At 35.0% G+C, this 22,845-nt stretch overlaps 1 protein-coding gene across 1 annotated transcript; it reads left to right on the top strand.

Moving 5' to 3' along the window:
• Positions 1 to 20,675: 20,675 nt before the first annotated feature.
• On the top strand, positions 20,676 to 22,569 carry LOC105035743 (ALBINO3-like protein 2, chloroplastic; the record flags this gene model as incomplete). Its single annotated transcript, XM_073261713.1, is given in 2 exon segments — positions 20,676 to 21,234; positions 22,463 to 22,569. Coding segments are annotated over 2 exon segments (574 nt in total), but the record flags the coding sequence as incomplete, so codon positions are not given.
• Positions 22,570 to 22,845: the final 276 nt, after the last annotated feature.

The raw sequence follows: 22,845 nt of genomic DNA, 5'->3' as shown, positions 1-22,845 counted from the left end.
ACTTTAGGAGAAAGATGTTTACCCAAATATTGATCATGTGAATGATAATTTGAGCTTTTAAGGTTAAAACAAAAAGAAAATTGAGCTCTCAAAAATTGGTTCAATAAATTTTTGGCATTAAGAATTTGGAATCAGAGAGACACTTAAGCTGATGGATCAAGGATTCCTAATTCTCTTCTAATTTCACAGAATCTATCTTCATTAAGGCCTTGATAAAGATGTCAGCAATTATTTTTCAGTACAAACATAATCAAAAATTATATCTTTATTTTGGATATATTCTCTTATAAAATGATGTCTTATCTCAATATGTTTTGATCTAGAATGCTGAATTGAATTTTTAGTTAGGTTTATAGCACTAGTGTTATCACATCTTATGGAGTTTCATTGAGTTTGATGCCAAAGTCCTCAAGTTGTTGCTTAATCCATAAGATTTGAGCACAACAACTTCGACTGTAATGTACTCGACCTCGCCGTAGACAGTGCTACCAAGTTTTGTTTCTTGTTAAACCAAGAGATTAAGTTAACTTCAAGAAATTGATAAGTTCGCTAGTACTTTTTCTATCTAATCTACATCCAGTAAAATCTGCATCTGAATAACCTATTAAGTCAATTAATGAGTCCTTAGAATACCATAGTCCTAGAGTTTGTATACCATTTAAGTATCAAGGATTCTTTTAACAATATTTAAATGTGATTCTTTTGGATTTGATTGAAAGCGAGCACAAAGACAAACACAAAATATAATATCTGGTCTACTAGCAATTAAATATAGTAGAGAACCAATCATGCCTCTATAGAATTTTAAATCTACAATTTTACCTCCTTCATCCTTGTCAAGCTTACATGATGGGCTCATGGGTGTACCAATTGCTTTAGAACCCTCCATTCCAAATTTTTGAGTAGTTCTCTTGTATATTTAGTTTGGATGATGGAGATTTCTTTCTTTGTTTGTTTGATTTGGAGTCCGAAGAAGAATGTAAGTTCTCCCATCATGCTCATCTCGAACTCCCCCTGCATGAGCTTAGCAAAATCTTGACAAAGAGTTTCATTAGTAGATCCAAAAATAATGTCATCGACATATATTTGAATAACTAAGATATCATCTTGATTTCTTTTAATAAATAGAGTTCTGTCTACATTTTCTCTTGAAAAACTATTATTGAGCAGAAATTTGCTTAGCCTTTCATACCAAGTTCTAGGTGCTTGTTTCAAACTATATAATGCTTTGTTTAATTTAAAAACATAATTAGAAAAAGCATGATTTTTAAAACCTGGAGGTTGTTCTACATAAACTTCTTCAGCAATATATCCATTTAGAAAAGCACTTTTGACATCTATTTAAAATAACTTAAAATTCATAAAGCAAGCATATGCAAGTAGAAGTCTAACTGCTTCTAATCTAGCAACAGGTGCAAAGATCTCATCAAAATCAATTCCTTCTTCTTGATTATAACCTTTTGCTACTAATCTTGCTTTATTTCTTATCACATTTTCATGTTCATCTAATTTATTCCTATATACCCATTTTGTGCCAATTATTGAATAATTTTTAGGTCTTGAAACTAAAGTCCATACATTATTCCTTTCAAATTGATTAAGTTCTTTTTGCATTTATCTAATTATAATCTTTTTCAGCTTCATCTATGATTTTAGGTTCAAGATGAAAGACAAAAGCAAAATGATTGAATGCATCTTTAAGTGAAGAGCGAGTTCTTACACCATGTGTAGAATCACCAATGATTAGTTCTTGGGTGATTGTGATCATACCTCCATTCTTTGGTAGATCATTTGTACCTAAGATTGTTCTTCACCTTTCTCATCTGTTTGTCTTCATGTTCTTCATCATCTTGAATGGTTGAGTCTTTTGAGTGATCTCCTTTATCCTTTCTATAAGAGGTCTGCATCATCAATACTTTCATTCTTCTTGAAGGAAGATCGTTAGATTCATCAAAAATAATATGTATTGACTCCTCTACTACTAAAGTTCTTTTGTTAAAAACTCTAAAAGCTTTGCTAGAAGAGGAGTAACCAAGAAAAATTACTTCATCAGATTTTGCATCAAATTTTTCTAGTCTTTCTTTACCATTGTTCAAAATAAAACATCGACAACCAAAGATATGAAAATATGCAATGTTTGGTTTTCTTCCTTTCCAAAGCTCATAGGGAGTTTTCTTTAAAATTTATCTGATTAAAGCATGATTTAATATGTAACATGCCGTGTTAATTACTTCCGTCCAAAAATATCTTGAAGGTTGCTTTCACATAGCATGTACGGGCATTTCTTCAAGAGTTCTATTTTTTCTTTCTACTATCCCATTTTGTTGGGTGTCCTAAGTGCTAAAAATTATGTCAATACCTTTTTCATCATAAAATTTTTAAAATTTTAATTTTTAAATTCGGTTTCATGATCACTTCGAATATTTTGAATTGAAAATTCTTTTTCATTTGTGACTTTTTGATAAAATTTTAGAAAACATAAAAAGTTTCATCCTTATATGCCAAAAAGAAGACCATGTGAAATGAGAGAAATCATCAATAATTATGAAATCATATCATTTTTATCTAGACTAGTAGTTCTAGTGGGTCCAAATAAATTCATGTGCAATAGTTCTAATGGCTAGAAGTTAAATAATATTTTTAGATTTGAATGAGACTCGAGTTTGTTTACCCATTTGGCATGCATCACAAATTCTATCTTTTCAAAATTCAATTTGGGTAAGCCAATAACTAATTTTTTTTAATAAGTTTTGAGAGAGAATGCATGTTAATATGTGCAAGCTACGATGCCAAACCAACTAGTCTCATTAATCTTGGCATTCAAGGCTACTAGGCATTGCATGTTTATTTTGAAAAGATCATTCAAATCTACCATATAAACATTACCATGTCTATGCCCAACAAATTTAATGCCTTCATTAATAGGACTAGTTACAATGCAAACTGAAGATTCAAAAATGACTTTGTATCTTTTATCACAAAATTGACTGATGCTTAATAAATTATGTTTTAAACCATCTACTAATAAAATATTTTAATATACTTGGAGGGAGTGATACCAATGTTACCTATACCATGATCTTTCCTTTGCCATTATCTCCAAAGTGACCATCCCTCCATTTTTAGCATCAAGTGTGATGAATTAAGATTCATCACCAGTCATGTGTTTTGAGCACCGCTATCAAGATACCATTTTCGTTTGCTCTTGGGATGCTAGACACACCTACACACAAGAATCAAGTTTTGATTTTAGGTACCCAATTTTCTTGGGTCTTTTTAGGTTAGTCATAATGGTTCCTTTTGGAACCTATATTTTTTTACATTAGAATTTTTAGATTTTTTGAAAAATATGAGTAGGATTTATGTCCTGCTTTACCACATTTAAAGTAAGTTATTTTCGAAAACTTGTTGTATGATGAGTTTACAAAGATATTTTTCAAAATTTTTATTTCTTTAAAGGGTTATATCCAAGACCGCTTTATCATAAATGACTTTTTGATTGTCAAGTATCATGTGAAGTTTATTTGAGCTTATAGTAATTTTTCAACTATTGATTTAACTTGACAATCTCATTCTTTAAATTCAGATTTTCTTGAGACAGGGTAGATTTTTCATTTGAGATGCTCTTAATTTCTTTTAGTAAAGATTGATTTTTTGACTTTAATTCTTTGTTCTTTACCCTAGCTTCTTTAGTTCATCAATTAGATCATAAAAAGCTTCATGAAGTTCTTCAAAGGTAAAGTCAATAGGAGTTTCAATATTTATCTCATTTTCATGTGCCATAAGGCACAAGTTGGCTTGTTCATTTGACTTTTCTTCTTGGAGCTTGACTCATCACTTCCGCTCCATGTAGCCATCATGGCCTTCTTCTTGTACCTTTTGGATCCTTCTTTAGTTGTGGACATTCAGACTTAAAGTGTCTCGATTTCTTGCATTCATAACAAATAAGGGTTGGTCTTTTCTTCTCTTTCTCTTTGCTATGTTCTCCTTTTATAGGTGGCCTCTTCCTCATTCCTTGTCTCCTTTTCTTCAAAAACTTCTTAAACCTTCTAGTAATGAGAGCCATTTCTTCATCTTGCTCTTCATTTTCTGTATCATCATTTTCTCATCAGGTTGAGCAGTTGATTTGAGGTGATTATCCTCTTCTTTTTGACATCTTCTTTTGATGTTGTTTCATGCTCAGTTCGTGAGTCATCAGCGATCCTAGAAGCTCTTCCAAAGGTAGGATGTTCAGATCTTTGGCTTCTTGGATTGCGGTCACTTTGGCCTCCAAGTCTTTGTAAAGACCTAAGAATCTTCTCACGAGGTCACTGTTAGAATAAGACTTATCAAGATTTTTAAATCATTAATAATATCAGTAAAATGAGTAAACATTTCAGTAATTGACTCATCATGCTCCATTTTAAAAAGTTCATATTTATGCACAAGCATGTTGATTTTTGATTCCTTCACTTGGTTAGTTCCTTCATGAGTTACTTCTAATCTATCTCAGATTTTTTTAGCAGACATGCATGTTAAATATGATTGAATTCATTAGCATCTAGATACAATACAAAACATTCATGGCTTTTGTATTTAGTTAAGCCATTTTCTTATCAATCTCATCCCATTCTCTTTCGGGTTTGGTTGATTCCACACCATCAATTATTTTAGTGGGTGTGTGTGATCCATTTACTATGATACTCCACATATCATAGTCAAGTGCTTGAATAAAGATTTTCATCCGAGCTTTCCAATAGGTATAGTTTGACCCATTGAAAAGTGGAGGTCGGTTAGTGGATTGCCCTCGGCTAGTGAAGCACCAACTTGAGTTGCCATAGATCTTTAGCTCTTTGATGGTTAAATCAAAGTAGGACTAGAGCACCGAGCTCTGATACCACTTGTTTCCAGCTATGCAACTCAAGAAGGAGGGATGAATTGGGTTTTTAAAAATTTAAAATTAACTTATAACTATGAGGATTATTTAACAATGAGCAGGATAAATATGGAGAGTGTAATTTATGCAAGGTGTAGAAGTTGGATGCAAGAATGCAAGAGGATAAAAAAATTTAAAAAGGAGAGCAAATAAGCACAACAAAACAAGAAGATTTATAGTGGTTCAGTGCCAATCTTGCACCTACATCACTCCCCAAACTCCTACTTGAGAATTCAAATCACTAACTGTATTCAACCGATACAACGTCGGAACCTCGACTCTAGCTATTCAAGCTAGAAACTTATTTTTCGGTACAAACCAATCCAATACAATCCGATTCAAGTTCGGATCAACCTTTTACGTTTTAGAACCCTTCCAAAATAAAAAATAACAAAAAAGAAGTATGAAGTTAATTGCACAGAAATACAGATGTAGCTCCTTTAATGAGCAAACAAAGCTTTAAATACATTTACACAAAGAGAAGCAAGCTTTTCTGAATTTTCTCAAGGTGGTTGAAGACTTGAATGAGCTCTTGAGGGTTGGTGAACTTGAAATGAAAGCTTCTTTAACTTCAAGAGGCTCTTGCTTAGGGTTGAATGAATGCTTGAAGAACTTTTCAAAAACTTTTTTTTATTTTTGATTCCTTTTTAAGTGCTTTTATAACTTTAAATGATGGTGGAGAGTAATCTGGCTGAAATAGAGCCGTTAGAGCAATTAAATGGATATTAAATGCAGCAGAACGAGCAAAAAACTAGCCATTGCAGAGTTTTTCCATCGCAGGGTCGACTCATAGGGTCGATCCATGCACATGAGTCGACTCATGGGGTCGACTCCTGTGGCACAGAACAGAAAATACTTCTGTAAATTTGGCTTATACTGAGCAGAGGTCGACTCATAGGGTCGACTCATGCACAGGGATTGACTCATGGGGTCGATCTCTGTGGCACAAAACAGAAAATGACTGTTCTGTAAGTTTGGCCTGCACTGCTGTAGAGGTCGACTCATAGGGTCGACTCATGCATAGGGGTCGACTCATGGGTCGACTCACAGGGTGTGCCAGCCAAAAATTTAACGTGCCGTTCAGCCCTTTTGCCATGAGTCGACTCATGGGTCGACTCAAATATGTAAACATATTTTTCTTTCAAAATATACATTCAAAAATATTGAAATTACCTCAATAGTTTACAAATCTTCTGTTCTTGCTCTTGAGGCTTCAGAATTGAACTTGATAAAATTATGATTTTGCCCCTGAAATATAATAAATCTTTTTCCAAGCTAAAATATTAGTAACCCCCTCAAATATTTGTAATCATCAAAATCAATTCAAGGAGCAACACTAATGTGGAATAGGGAATAGAAGAGAAGGGATGAGAGGTGGTTGGTGTGGAGAAGGAAAGGGGGTGAGGTAGTTAGCGCATAAAAAAGCAATCGATGATTTTCTTCACGCCAAAACCCATCCCCTTTTATAATTTTGTCACACAAAATTATCTTATTTCCCATACCAACATCTGATAAGAATCAGTTTAAATTAGTTAGGTTTTATCCCTATCTAAATAGATATCCTAACTAATCAAGAAACATCAAGAAAACACCTTTCCATACCCCTTCATGCGTGCATGTACAAAAGCAGCAAGAAAAATCACCACCCACTCCTCTTTTTGGTCAGCCACTTGGAGAGAGAAGCTCAGAGAATCTGAGCTCTAAGGATAGGGTCAATTAGATTCAAACTGGATACAAATCGAGTTCAAATTAAGTTCGAATCGAATCAAATTCAAAAGCCGTCAAACCTAATTCAATCAAGATTGAAATCTAAATCTGATTTGAATAATTAAACCTAATTAGTATTAAATTAAATCAAGTCTAATTAAATTAAATTTGATTTAAATTAATTAAAACTTGATCTATAATTTAATCAACCTAATTAAATCATAATATTTGTAATTAGCAGTTACTGAATCTGTAACACTTATAAATTAGTAGTTTTCCAATTCAAATCATCAATCAAATTGATGATTTGAATTTGATCTAAGCTATTGATCTGGTCAAACTCTTTTTATGTGTGACCCCTCAGATTCTATTTCATCTAGTAGTGAGACATACCATGATCTCCATCATAGTATCGTCGAAACTCCTTTTGATGGACTAGAATAATTCTAGCTCAACCCAATAAGGATTGTTGATCTAAAAATAATCCTAGTGAGTTCTTACGATTCACTAGTGATATCTAACAGTATGTAGTAACAATCTATTAGAATAAAAAAATATGAATCCCTAAGTGCAGTTATTGTGTGATTCAGTCTCTCTATCATGAGTTCCGATTTGACAAAGATCATGGAGAACTCGTCAAACTCCATCGTCAGTCATATGCCAGATTGGCTTAACTCGAATTCACTTGTGAATCCTATGAAAACTCTTTTCCAGTATTTACATTTACTTCAGTCGAAGACTTCCTGAACCCAGTCTTGCTAATCGCATAGGACTTCTCTTTTTTTACCAAGATCGATGATTCCATCTAGATGCATCCTACTCTAACAGCAAACCTGAACTTACTGTAGCCAACATACACAGTAAGGACTCGAATGGTTAGAGATCAAGAAAATGCAGTCAAACTCAGTAGCCTCACTACGAATAGTCAATGACACCATAGGTTAAAGGATCACTCACACTACTACAGCATCGAGAAGACCACAATGAGTGAGTAGATATCCAAGTGATTTTTCATGTTGGTCACACTCAGTGCAAGTTTTCTCTAACAACCATCCATACTCTCATCCCATGTCATCACACCGTAGACTCGAGACTCATCTACCCATAAGGAAGGTGATCCATGCACTGATCTTAAATGGATTGGTCATTGTCCTCCATAACGATCCTACAATCGAAAGTATTTAGAAATTAACCACTAATAATGTATGTTTCAAATTCTCAATACCTTGAGAATATACAATATCATCTTTATTAATTTTTAGGATAAATCATAGATACATAAACATGATTAAAATAAAAATATATTAATAATAAAATTTTATAAGTACAAGAAAAGATCTTGAAAATACAAATGTGTAAGTCAACAATTAACTTCTAGGGTACATATCTAACAACAGGGTCGTAAGATTCATATTCCATATGCTCCACGATAGCTGCCACATAACTAGGACCAACTCTATATCATCAAATGCGATGTTATATGGATATTGATATGTAGACTCTGCCCCTACATGTATTGAGGACTATCAGTTACGGATACTGCTGGTCCATCAACAGTACATACAAGGGTGCCTTCATACTCATATCCAGCTTCATCGCCATTGAAGCTGCATCAGATAGAGATCCCTCCATCCCTGATGTGTAAGTGGGATAGATACAGCCTGAGATATACTCATATGCTGTTCACCACCATCCAAAACTTTACCGCTGTCGGTTCAATGAAAATTTTAACCGCTAGAAAAATCTCCTGTGATGGGTTGCCCAACACGATGTTCATGTTCTGATCATCTTCAATAGATATAGCTAAATACTGTCTAGTATATGAATAAAAAATCTACATACTAGAAAAACTCCATAATGATTGGGATTCCATCCGGTGACAGCATAGCAGACCCACACAAATTCTTGATATATTGCATTACGATCCACCATGATCATTCGGATCCTTCCACCATTACAATATGCACTATTAGCGTTACGACTGATCCTTCCATCCCAATGAAAGTAACAATGACAAGACTTGGATCCATTTTGTTGGAACTTATTGTGAGAAATAATTGCATGAATATATGAACATATGTTTACTAGAAGGAAGTACTTAACATTTAAAATAGCTTACATAATAAATGCATCTTATCATCAACTAATAGGTATAGAAGGTCCTATCCATTCAGAATTATATTAATTCTATAGGTCAATTATAGTAATCAAACGATACATAATAGGATCGAAAGAAATTTCAACAGTATTTCTCCTTAGTTCTTTCACACGAATGAAGATGTACGAGGAGAACTAAAGAAAAAATTATCTAAAATTTCTTTCAGTCTCTATTGCGTATTATTTGATTACTATATTTACCTATAGAATTCATTGTAATTTTCAAACAGTCCAAACTGACAGTCAATTGACCAATGTACATAATTCTCAAATATATAAAAAAATATAAATATATAGATGTCTTAGAATATATACATTAATCAAAAGATGAATCTATGATTCTATGCAATGCAAAATTTTTAAAAATAAATGACTCTGTAGAAAATTATTTTAAATATTTATTTATAAATTAACATAATTTTGATAAAATTATCTTCCTTCTAAACAGTCTATTTGTTGTTGAAGAAATAAATATATAATTTATATAAAAAATAAAATTATAAAAATAAAAATACCTTTGATGGCCTTTTTGGATGGGGGTGGGGCGTGCATCAGCAGTCACATATTGGAAATATGTCCTAAAACCTATCATCTAAGTGGTAGATGATTGAAATTAATATATGAATTATCTAATAATAATAGTTATTTGGCAGGTTCATCATAAAATTTTATTTTTCTTAAATGAACTCCTAAATTATGATAAGTTTTAGAACCATAATCAATCGATAAAGAAGAATTTATCGGATGGTTTTTAAATTATTCATGATCAAATGATAAGTTATTAACAAAGACGATAACTTATCAAGTGTGGATCGCTGTATGCATATACATTGGTTGTCCTTGTAACCAAGTGGTGTGGAGACACTGGTATGGCATCCAGATGAGATATAGGAGTATGTCTTATTGAACGTGACAATGTAACACTCTACTATCAAGAGTAGCAAGCTAAGGCCATTGGGTATAGTGTCCCTCCGACTGAGATCACCACGGTGACTTGCAAGCAACTCACTGTGCTTTGGTGTCAGACTGTCTGTATTTTTAATATAGGCTCGAAAGATTTTTGGATACAGTCAAGTACTTGTGAAGTCGGTGTGTGAGTCAAGATGGGATTGATCACTCTTGATTAACTTCAGAAAGAGAATGTCTCGCTGTATTTCACTTTAGCAAAACCTAGGCCTGGGTAATCCTCGTGAGGAGTCACGAGATTTGCAAAATTTTGAGACACAATAGAGATGACTTATATGAGTGATTGACAGCATACTCGAAGTCATCTTGAGCATTATTGATAAAAAAATAAATTATATGGTAACCATAGGTTAGAGTTCTTAGAATGTTGCTTTGCATACATTCGACCTATCTAGATGTCGGAAATTGTTGCTAGATAGTTACTTCGACTGGTACAGAAATTGGTTCTATACTATCGCTTAGATTCGAACCTATAGGATCATACACATAAGAGGTTGTAACCTAATCAGATGATTAATCGATGATTGAGAATCATTTTAGGTTAAACGATCAATGTGATTGATGTTTGACCTAATGCAAGTGTTGTAGGAGGATTGATTAGTAATTGGATTGCTAATTGGCTCAATCTGATTGAGCAATTGGGTTGAGATAAGTCTAATTGAATTTGATTCAATTAAAATTAGTTTAAATTTAATTGGATTAAGTCTAATTAGTTTATTGGATAAGCTAATTGCAAGGGAGAACAAGTCCCTGTTTGATTAGGACTTGTATGCACCTAATTTCTAATTAAGTTAGGATTTAAATCAGAATTAAATATGATTTAATCTAATTTAATTAGACTTCTAGTTAGACTAGAATCACTATTAATTAGGTTGTAATTAATTTGGATTGGGTTCAAAGTGTTTGACCTAATCTACATAAGAATCCTAGTGAGACTAGGACTCCATCTCTTCTCTTGCGCCACCTAAGAAATCTCAAGCCCACACCCACTAATTAATTTTCAAATATTTTCTATGATATCTATATCTAAAGAATGTTATTTTATAATACTTATTCTAAAGATTTAAATCAGATTTGATTTGATTCAATATGGAAAGAGATTTGGCTAATTATGGAAAGTGGTTTAGGTTTATCCTTTTTTTTTGAAAGAGTCCCTCTTCACAAGGACTCTTCTCTCCTCTCTTGTGCCAACTTTCCCAAGCTTATCCCTTCTTTTTGTAGCCCTTTTGTGAGTTATTTCATGCTCTCCATAAATTTATGAGGGAGGGGGCGTCCAAGAGTTGGATGCCCCATGGACTCCTTGTTAGACTAGGTTTTATGACCTAGTCTACCATATAAAACGTTGCCGCTCCATATGCTATCAAATAAGAGTCAAAAATTTATGGCTTTTAGAAAAAATAGCAGAGGAGAAAGAGAAAGGTATGGGTGTTTGAGGTGTCAAAATTCTTGGAGGAGAGTCTTCAATCAAGAGATCAAAGGTTGATATCTTGTAGAGAGAAAGGTAAGAGAAAAGATTATCTTCTCTCATTATTTTTCTTTCATATTATTTTCTTTTATTTTTTATATTTTTTATGTGATAAAATTAAGAGAGAAAGAGGATGGAATGGATGGTTTGAGGTATCAAATTTCTTGGAGAAGAGTCTTCTATCAAGAGATCAAAAGTTGATGTCTTGTAGAAACAAAAGGTAAGAGAGAAGATGTTTTTCTCTTATTGTTTTTCTTTTCAGTTTATTTTTCTTTATTTTATATTTTTATGTGATAAAAATTTAAGAGAAGAGAAGGATGGCATGGTGGATCCATGCTCCAATGAGTTGGAGCATGGTAATCTAATTTTAGACATGATCTGATCATATTCTGATGAGAGAAGAAGAAGAAAAGAAGGTCTTCTCTTAAGGTTTCTTTTATAACTCTTCTTCTCCATAAATCATGAGATTTTTTTTGAAAAAAATCAGACATCATAAGATCTAAAAGTTAGAAAAATATCTAGAGAAGGTCTTCTCATGTCCTAGCATAGAGATGCTCTCAGACATCAATCGTTGATGTACTGAAAGGAAGATCTGTCTTCTCTTAGGACCTTTTTCTTTTACATATTATTTCTAATTTTAGGAGGTCAAAAATTTGACTTCTCCTTATTTCCCCTTATATTCTTCATCTCTTGGAAGTCAAAGATTCAAGAATATTTTTAGATTAACCATCCTGAGGGATCTGCAAGAAGCTAGCACTTCGAGCAGATCTTCATTCGACGAACCTTCGATTTTGTTGCAGCCTCGTGTGGATCACCTGTAGAGGCCGAACATGTGTGTGGCTCTAAAGACAACAAAAAATATCAATCGTAGAGTTCTCGATCCACATGAAGGTAAGAGATCTATCTCTTCTCTTATCTAAATGTGATCTAGGTTTTAGATCTGAAACTGTTTCAGATCTAGGGTATTGATTTGATCAATATCAAAATTTTATTTTTAATTTATAAATATAATATGACATGTTATAGTCATAATTGTAGGGTTTAGTAATCTGATTACATGCATTTGTATATTAAATTATTTAATTTATATTTCACTGCGTTATATTTCAAAATTATTTTAAAATTCATGCATGAAATCTGCACCTTTTCCAACAGTGGTATCAGAGCATCTAGGTTCTTTTATAACATGTTTATAATTATATTAAATAAATTAAAAAAATAAAATAATGATCGCATGGACTGTAGATTTCCTGCTGTAAGGTTTACCCTTATAGTGCAAAGATTGTCCTGGTACGTTGTGATCTAGAAAATTTAAAAGAGTTTAAATAAATCTTATCATAATGTTTTAGATTAGATCTATTTTATTTCATAAAATTTTATGTAATGTACATAGATTAAAATCAGCCAAGAACAGAATTTGTGAAGGTTCTATTTGCTTATCGGGCCAGCTCAACCAGTAATCTAGCTTGACTAAAAAGTTGGCTCAATTATTTTTCTGACTGATTTTAATTGTTAGTGTTTGTTAGTGAAATAAGCCGATCTATTTTTGAAATGAGTCAACCTATTTAGTGAAACAACACTAAATTTATTAAATCTTTCAAAAATTGAAAATGATTTTCAAAATGCCAAACCCCAACCCTCAGCCATGAACTTAATTAAAAGAATTAAGTGATTGTTTAGGATCTAGGTTTGTGATTTAAAGATCCTAAGACAATTTCATAAAACATGGGTTAAAGGATAATGGGTTAGCTTTGATCAGGACATTAACTGGGTTAGACTAAGGTTAGATTAAATATGGATTAAGTTAAGAAATTGATCAAACCTAATTAAAAGTTAATTAGGATTAGATCATTTCTATAGATTATTTCTATAGATCACTTCAATAGTTGTAGTTGATCAAAGTCCATATATCTAAAAATGGAACTGATCGTGGCTCAGCGGTTGAGCCCGAGTCTTTAGACAGATCAAATTAAAATGATAAACCAGTTGGTGTCTAAGGTAAACCTGACTAGTGGTTTTTAATTGGGAGCCTGCTTATCTGATCATTTCTTATGGTGTCTAAGGCAACTTTGGCAGACCCTCCCACCGATCATATTTACTTGGCCAATGTGGTTAATCAGGTCTTGATTAGGTTGCTCATTGATTCGTGCTAACCCATATCATATAGAAAATTAGTGAGTCTGATTTCATTCAGTGAGACTAATCTAGGTGCCCATGGACCAAATTTGATCCTAGTCCTTGTTAATGACTTGAGAAGTCAGTGGGAGGACTTGACTTGATGAAGTCAGTGGGAGCAAATTGGTCCATGTCCTTTCTATCCTTAAATCACTAATAATTTTAAATCCTCTAAAATTATTAGTCCTTAAAATGATAAAGTTATGGAGATAACTGAGTCGTAGCCTTCCATTAAGGTGTTTGATAATGGATCCATTAACTCAATAATCATTGCAGACCCAAAGGCCTGGTGCTTTTGACTAATAAATTATCACTCATCATATGATGACTTGAAGTGTCTCTCTAATAGTGGTTAGGTTAGCCAACCAAAGTGGGCTTAATCATTCATTGGTTAGATGCACAAAGTATGGTCATGTTAATGGTTGGACCTAACCGGATCCTTACAGTGGAGGCCAAAGCCTACTGATTAGGTTTCTGGGCAAAATTAAATTACTAGAAATTATTTGGAGAAATAATTGGTTAATGAATCTACCCGTAGATGCATATGGGTTGGTCGATCAAAGTCGGACTTGTCTGTAGTCTATGTGGATTCTAGTACCTACTAGAAAATTAAAGTAATTTTTCGAATTGGAGGTAGAGGCTACCAATTTGAACAAAATAGTGGGAGAACCTTGAGACTAAAGTCCAAGTCTCTAGCTTAAAATAATTCATATACATTGGTCATTGTTCTCTTTTCTCAAATAAGGCTAAACCTTAATTGCTCCAATCGCTGTTAGACAGTGATGACTTATGGGATCCAACTTCGTTAATTAGTATCGAAAGTTAAATTTGGTTCAGCAGTACGAATGGGTTCATATTGGAGCTTCTTAGTCTTGTCAAAATAATTAGTCCAAAATTGATCCAAATCAGCATGTTACTTCTACTGTCAGAAGCAGGGTCATAGGAAGAAGAATTGTCTTGCTTTCCTTGACCATAATAGGCTGAACAAGAGAAAGGAGCAAGAGTTGCTTATCAAGGATTTATATAATAACATCTTAAATTTCTCTATGTAATTCCACTACTTAGGTATTAGATACCATGATCTTATGCAATTTATTGTTAGGACTACAAGTAAATGGAATGTTTGAAAATGGTGAGAAATTCTTGAATGTTAGAGATGGAAGTCTTATTCTAATTTTAACTTTAGAAATTGTAGAGCTTATTTTCAAGAATTATTACTATGTCATTTAGAGTAATTATTACTATTGTCTATTGTTTATAATGAATGTAATCTTTGTTGGCCTTTTGACCAAAGATGATCATCATTCATTAATAAAGAAAGATTATTGTGATATTATTATGAATAATGTTACAATAATACATGGACAAGAAGAAATGATATTTAACATTTACACAGTCTATTAAGTATAATGTATACACCCAAGTTAGATAATGTCATAGAAGTCTATCTTTGGCTTAGTCACCTTGACAAGAAAAGGATAAACGGATTAGCTTGAGAGGAAAACCTCGACATCAATGACTGTGAATCATTGATAGCCTTTGAGTCTTATTTTCTTGGAAAGATGACAAAGTCACCTTTTAATAGAAAAGATGAAGGAGCTGATAAAATTTAAGTCTCATACATAGTGATGTATGTGGACCGTGAACTTAAGTGCCAGAGAAAGATATTAATATTTCATTACAGACGACCTATCTGGGCATGGGTGCGTCTGACCTGAATCATTTGAAATATTCAAATGATTCAATAATGAAAGATTGAAACAAACTGGAAAAGGTGTTAGAACTCTTCGATCAGATCGAAAAGGCAAACACTTATCCAGTGAGTTTGTGACATATCTAGGAGAGAATTGGATTCTCTCTTAGTGGATTCCTTTTCGGAACAAAGTGTATCTGAAAGGAGAAGTTGAACTTTGTTAGACATAGTTCAATCCACAATAGGGTTCACTTTCTGCCTGTTTCAGGATTGTGCTCTTATGTGATTACCTATTTTACTCTGAAAATATATTGAGTAAGTCTGTTGTGCAGATTCCATATGAGATATGGAACGGACATAGATCTAGACCCTCTTACCTTTGGGTTTGGAGTTGATCGGCCTATGTCAAAGGTTTGCATACAGATAAACTTGGTTCTTGGTCCAATAGGTATTTAAGGGTTACTAATTCTATCATGTTGAAGAACATGAGATGCTCATCAGCAGTAGGGCATTCTTTTGGAAAGAAGTTCCTTAGAGAAGGAACTGATGCCTATCAAGTTGAACTTAGAAGTTTGACTAGTAGAAAATGAACTGACATAATCTAGTAAACCTACAGAACTGGATTTGATTAGATCAAACTCGGAGCCCATTAAAGTAACACCTTTAAGGAGATCTGATAGAGTACCACATTAGCTGGACAGACACTTCAGTGTCTAGGTCTGGGATGGCGATCCTATTGAGCTCGATGAGATTAACAAGGATCCGATCACCTATAGGGATGCAATGCAGTGGTCTAACTCTGAGAAGTGGCTTGGAGCCATTAAATCCAAATTGAAGTCCATGAAAATCAATAGTGTATGGACACTAGATGATCCACCTGAAGGGATAAAATTCATTGAGTGTGAATGGATTTTTCAAAAGGATCAGAGTAGCACAGACGGAAAGGTGGAGACCTATAAAGCCATTTCGCTATTATCTCAGAGTTGGAACACACGTTTTGAACATATGTCTTTGTTATGAACAAAGAGGAACCCTGCATTTATAAATGGGCAAAATATTCTGTAGTGTTATTCCTTGTGTTGTCTGTAGATGAAATTCTCTTAATCAGAAATGGTATTCCAGCATTGCAAGGAATAAAGATTTAGGTGTCATCTAATTTTTTCATGTTCAAGACCAATATGGTATACTTACTAATTGTAATGAGCAGATACCGGTCTGATCTAAGTAAGAACCACTGAAAGATTGTATAGACAATCCTTAAGTATGTGGAAAATATTAAAGTCTGGTGACTCAAATATAAAATACTGACTTTAAACATGTGGATGTTTGATTTCAGTAGATCAAGATAACAACAAGAAAGTATCAGATCATACCCTAATTGTAGGAGCAATCTGCTGAAAATTTCAAGCAGATATTTAGCCTACTAACTTAGTGATGTAGAGTACATCGTAGCATATGATACTGTCATGTAGCTGTGTAGTTGCTGAGCTTCATTAGCAGGTTGGGAGTGGTACCCTCCACCAATGGTCCAATCCTATCGCAGCATTGGAGCCATAAATCTGGCTAAAGAACTGAAGGACCAGCATACTCTGTATTGCTATCACTTTTGATTTTAGATCAGGTGATATCGATCTTTGAAGATCGATGATAAAGGAGAACTTGACCGACCATTTGCTGAGGCTTCGGAACTAAGAAGTTCTACGAACTCAAGTAGAAGATAGGATATTTGATATCGTTCTGATTGGCTTTAGTACAAGTGAGAGTTGTTGAAAATATATCCTAAAGCCTATCATCTAAGTGATAGATGATTGGAATTAGTATATAATTATCTAATAATAATAGTTATTTGGCAGGTTCATCATAAAAGTTCTATCTTCCATAAATGAACTCCTAAATTATGATGAAGTTCTTAGAACCATAATCAATTGATAAAGAAGATTTATCGGATGGTTCTTAAATTGTTCACGATCAAATGATAAGTTATTAACAAGGACGATAACTTATCAAGTGTAGGTCGCTGTATGCCATATGCATTGGTTGTCCTCATAATCAAGTGATGTGGAGACACTGGTATGGCATCCAGATGAGATGTAGGAGTACGTCTGCATTGAATGTGACCAATATAATACTCTACTGTCAAGAGTAGCTAGCTAAGGCCAATGGGTATAAATGTCCCTCCATCTGAGAACACCACGGTGACTTACAAGCAACTCATTGTACTTTGGTGCGGACTGTCTGTATTTTTAATATAGGTTCGAAAGATTTTGGATACAGTCAAGTACTTGTGAAGTCAGTGTGTGAGTCAAGATGGGATTGACCACTTCTGATTAACTTCAGGAAGAGAATGCCTCGCTGTGTTTCAATTTAGCAAAACTAGGCCTGGGTAATCCTCGTGAGGAGTCATGAGATTTGCAAAATTTTGAGACACAATAGAGATGACTTATATGAGTGATTGACAGTATACTCGAAGTCATCTTGAGCATTATTGATAAAAAAGATGAATTATACGGTAACCATGGATCAGGATTCTTAGAATGTTGCTTTGCATACATTCGACCTATCTGGACGTCGGGAACCATTGCTAGATGGTTACTTCGATGGTATAGAAATTGATTCCTGTGCTACCGACTTAGGTTCAAACTATAGGATCACATACATAAGAGGTTGTAACTAATCAAATGGTTAATCGACGATTGAGAATCATTCTTAGGTTAAACGATCAATATGATTGATGTTTGACTTAATGCAAGTGTTGCAGGAGGATCGATTAGCAATTGGATTGCTAATTAGCTCAATCTGATTGAGCAATTGGGCTGAGATCAAGTCTAATTGAATTTGATTCAAATAGAATTAGTTTAGATTTAATTGGATTAAGTCTAATTGGTTTATTGGATAAGCCAATTGCAAGGGAGAACAAGTCCCTGTTTGACTAGGACTTGTATGCACCTAATTCCTAATTAAGTTAGGATTTAAATTAGAATTAAATATGATTTAATCTATTTAATTAGACTCTTAGTTGGATTAGGATCACCATTAATTAGTTATAATTAATTTGGATTGGGTTCAAAGTGTTTGACCTAATCTACAAAGAATTCTAGTTAGACTAGGACTCCATCTCTTCTCTTGTGCCACCTAAGAAATCTAAGCCCACGCCCACTAATTAATTTTAGATATTTTTCTATGATATTCACATCCAAGGAATGTTATCTCACACCACTTATTCTAGAGATTTGAATCAGATTTATTTGATTCAATATGGAAAGAGATTTGGCTAATTATGGAAAGTGGTTTAGGTTTATCCTTTTTTTTTTAAAGAGTCCCTCTTCACAAGGACTCTTCTCTCCTCTCTTGCACCAACTTTCCCAAGTTTATCCCTTCTTTTTGTAGCCCCTTTTGTGAGTTATTTCATGCTCTCCATAAAATTTATGAGGGAGGGGGCATCCAAGAGTTGGACGCCCCATGGACTCCTTGTTAGACTAGGTTTTATGACCTAGTCTACCATATAAAAAGTTGCGCCCCATATGCTATCAAATAAGAGTCAAAAATTTGTGGCTTTTAGATAAAAATAGCAGAGGAGAAAGAGGAAGGCATGGGTGGTTTGTGGTACCAAAATCCTTCGAGGAGAGTCTTCAATCAAGAGATCAAAGGTTAATATCTTGTAGAGAGAAAGGTAAGAGAAAAGATTGTCTTCTCTCATTGTTTTTCTTTCATATTATTCTCTCTTTGTTTTTTGTATTTTTTATGTGATAAAATTTGAGAGAGAAAGAGGATGGAATGGATGGTTTGAGGTATCAAATTCTTGGAGAAGAGTCTTCTATCAAGAGATCAAAAGTTGATGTCTTGTAGAAACAAAAGGTAAGAGAGAAGATGTTTTTCTCTTATTGTTTTTCTTTTCAGTTTATTTCCTCTTTATTTTGTATTTTTATGTGATAAAAATTGAGAGAGAGAGGGATGGCATGGTGGATCCATGTTCAATGAGTTGGAGCATGGTGATCTAATTTTAGACATGATCTGATCATGTTCTGACGAGAGAAGAAGAAAAGAAGGTCTTCTCTTAAGTTTCTTTTAGAACCCTTCTTCTCCATAAATCATGAGATTTTTCTATGAAAAAAATCAGATATCATAAGATCTGGAAGTTAGAAAAATATCTAAAGAAGGTCTTCTCATGTCCTAGCATAGAGATGTTCTTAGGACATCAATCGTTGATGTACTGAAAGAGAAGATCTGTCTTCTCTTAGGACCCTTTTCTTTACATATTATTTCTGATTTTAGGGAGGTCAAAAGGTTTGACTTCTCCCTTTTCCTCGTCATATTCTTCATCTCTTGGAATGTCCAAGAGATCCGAAGAATATTTTTAGATTAACCATCTGGAGGGATCTGCAAGAAGCTAGCACTTCGAGCGGATCTTTGTTCGACGAACTTCGATTTTGTTGCAGCCTCGTGTGGATCACCTGTAGAGACCGGATGCGTGTGCGGCTCCAAAGGCAATAAAGAAAATCAACCGTAGAGTTTCGACCCGCATGAAGGTAAGAGAGCTGATCTCTTCTCTTATCTAGATGTGATCTAGGTTTTAGATCTGAAACTGTTTCAGATCTTGGGTATTGATTTGATCAATGCCAAAGCTTTTATTTTCTGATTTATAAATGCAATATGACATGTCATAGTCTTAATTGTAGGGTTTAGTAATCTGATTACATGCATTTGTATATTAAATTATTTAATTATATATTTCCTGCGTTATATTTCAAAATTATTTTGAAATTCATGCATGAAACTCTGCACCTTTTCCAACATCACGGGGGACTGCCGAGAGGAGGAAGGAAGGAGGAGGGAGGGGGGAGGGCCTCGGGGACTATCGAGGGGAGGGGAGCTGGGGATCGTCGAGAGGAGGAGGGAGGGGCGGCTGTACGTCGGGGAGGAGGAGGGGGGCCGAGAGGAGGAGGGAGGGGCGATGGTAATCGGAGAGGAGGGGGGCGGGTCGAGAGGAGGGGCGGCGGTACGTCGGGGAGGAGGGGGGCGGGCCAAGAGGAAGAGGGAGGGCCACCGGGGACCGAGAGGGAGAGGGAGGGGGGTTCTCTCATCGGGACTGAGAGGGAGAGTGAGGGGGGTTTCTCATGCCGGGGGGTTCTCGTGGTAGGGACTGAGAGGGAGAGGGAGGGGGGTTCTCGCATCGGGGACCGAGAGGAAGAGAGAGGGTTTAGATCTGTTTTTTTTTTTAAGTGACGGAGAGAGGGGGAGAGGAATTTAGTCGGGAGGATTTGGACCTTTTTTTTTCTACTTAAAGTTCTAAATCGCCCTATGGTAGAGCAACTTATAGAGTTGTGCTATGGTAAGACGACTATGATAGAGCCGCCTTCCATTAGGCGGTTCTCTAATTGCTAACTTTACATTCCATATGGCGTGGAAGGTGGTGATTCAGTATACAAAATTACTCTATAATAGGATGATTTATTTCGGATAGTATTTTGATAAATATTTTATCAAAAATATTATTTTTATAATTTTTTTAAAAATAAATATTAATTTGATAAAAAATCCTCATTTTAAGGCAAGAACTCGGATCTGAGTCGACCCTCTTTGACATGCTGCAGTAGCGGCGCCAGCAACTTTGTGCACCCTGAGCAAACGATAAAAGAGACGCCCAAACAAAAGTAAACCGAGAAAACCCCAACGAAGCCATTACAGCCTCATGGTTCTTGCGACCCGACTCGTCCGCCATCTCCGCCGTCGCCGCCTCTTCCCTCGTTTTCCACCGCCCGTCAATCGCTACAACCCCCTCCAAAACCCTTCTCCCGTCTCCTCTTCCGATTACTTCACCCGCTCTCCGACCTCCTTCAATCACAATATCCAATCTTTCTACGCTAAAATCCCCTCCCGCTCCTTCTCCTGGGACGCCTGCACCGGCGGCACATCAGTTGACAGCGGCGGATCCGCCTCCGGCGGCGCTGCCGGAGATGACGCTCTCATCGGGAACTCCAAAGAGGGACTGGAGTTGAGCCCTGTAGATGGCTCTGAAACTGGAGCAGGGCTCTCGAGTCTTGGGACGGATGGCTCGAGGATGATGGAGGAAGCGGTTGAAGAGAGCGTGTGGTATTACCCAGTCCAAGCTGTGATTACTTTACTCGATGGTTACCATGATCTCACAGGTCTTCCATGGTAAGCATTCCAAAAATCCAACTTTTAAGCGTGCTCGGTGGGTTTTCTTGATGGGCATATCAGGCTTTGGTTAATCCTTGGACTATTTGGGTTTTGAATCAATTAGTTAGATTGTTTAGGAAACGGAACATATATATGCTTGGTCGGCTAATCTGCAATTATAGGACTTCCTCCACGCCGATGCTTGCCATTGTTACTAAGTTGGCTGCTTGGATTGGAGGTCTATAGTTTGTTGGAATTGTTGGAAGTGTGGAGCAAGATTAGTGTGGAAAGCGAATTGTTTCTTAGTTTTATATTGTCAGTTTATATATTGTCTGAAGGTTTCTAATAGTGTTAACAACTAGTAAACCAAATAGTGGAATGGTTTGTCAGATCAAGTTTGATTCGTTGTCTCCTAATGTACATTGATGAGAACTTGATACCATGGCTAGGTATGAGTATGCTATCTCGGTTGTTTAAGGTTCTACGGATCCTATTTTTCCATTGATTACTGAAAGATTAAATTCCCCGTTTACGTAGACAATTAGGTATACATGCATATATTCTGTCTTGCAACTTCCAACCAAATCCTCTGAGGCTTTCCCTTATGCCTGAACATTTCTATAAGAATTGAAGTTCTCTCCTCATCTGAGCTGCTGTATGTTTTGCTTACACATATATATCATCTCTACCATTATACAACTGCTTTATTCTTAATCAGTGCAATCACATTTTGTACTGCTGTTTTTCCTAGGTCGTGCTCAAAACATCTCAGCCTTCTGATTCCTATGATGTTATCATGTCTTAAGAGCCTCTTAATTGGCCAGCATCCTATTCTATGGAGTCTTGCTTACTGTTTCACATATTTTTTTTGGGTCTCATAGGCTACTCATAGATAACTTCGTTTGTACATAAACTCCATGCTTTATACGGGTGAAAATTTCTGTAATCACGGACGAGTTATGTTTATTAATAGCGACAATTTGAGCATTCACTGAAGAATTTTCTGTATAAAGTCAATGTTGCTTGTTGAAAGTAATGTGTCTGATAGCATTTCAATAAATGAAATTCTTTTCTCATATGACCTATAGTCTTTCTATCGTGTTTGCTTGTAATCTTTTGTGGTCCTTTGATGTACATTCAAATTACTATCAATCAGTCTTCAGCATTAAACAATAGTGGAGTGCATGTTCATCTTGCAATAGCATGTTTCATTCATAATCCTCTGACTATATAGACTCCATTGCAGGTGGTTAATAATCTCCACATCTACATTGGCCCTGAGGGTGTCCCTACTTCCTGTGCTTATTTTGCAACTTAAGAAGGCTGGAGAAATTGCCAAATTATTCCCAAAATGTAAGAGATATTTTTTATGCCTTGCTTTCATAATATTTTTTGTTGCATGGTTAAGACAAAAATTAGGGTTGTAACTTCTAAGTAACTTATTAATAACCTTACATTGACCATAATTTATTGCTAATACTGATCTAGCAGAGAGTGGATGAGTTTAAATGCTGTTTCAGAATGGTCATGTGGCTATGGCTGTTCAAAATTGAAAGTGGTGATATAACAAATAGATGATGGTGGATGTGTAAACTTCTTGATGCTACAAGGTTAAAGCATCACTTAAAA

This window comes from Elaeis guineensis, chromosome 1, assembly GCF_000442705.2.
Source record: "Elaeis guineensis isolate ETL-2024a chromosome 1, EG11, whole genome shotgun sequence".
Lineage (NCBI taxonomy): Eukaryota > Viridiplantae > Streptophyta > Magnoliopsida > Arecales > Arecaceae > Elaeis > Elaeis guineensis.
The sequence above is the reverse complement of the archived record's forward strand: the minus strand, read 5'-3'. Positions and strand labels throughout refer to the sequence as shown.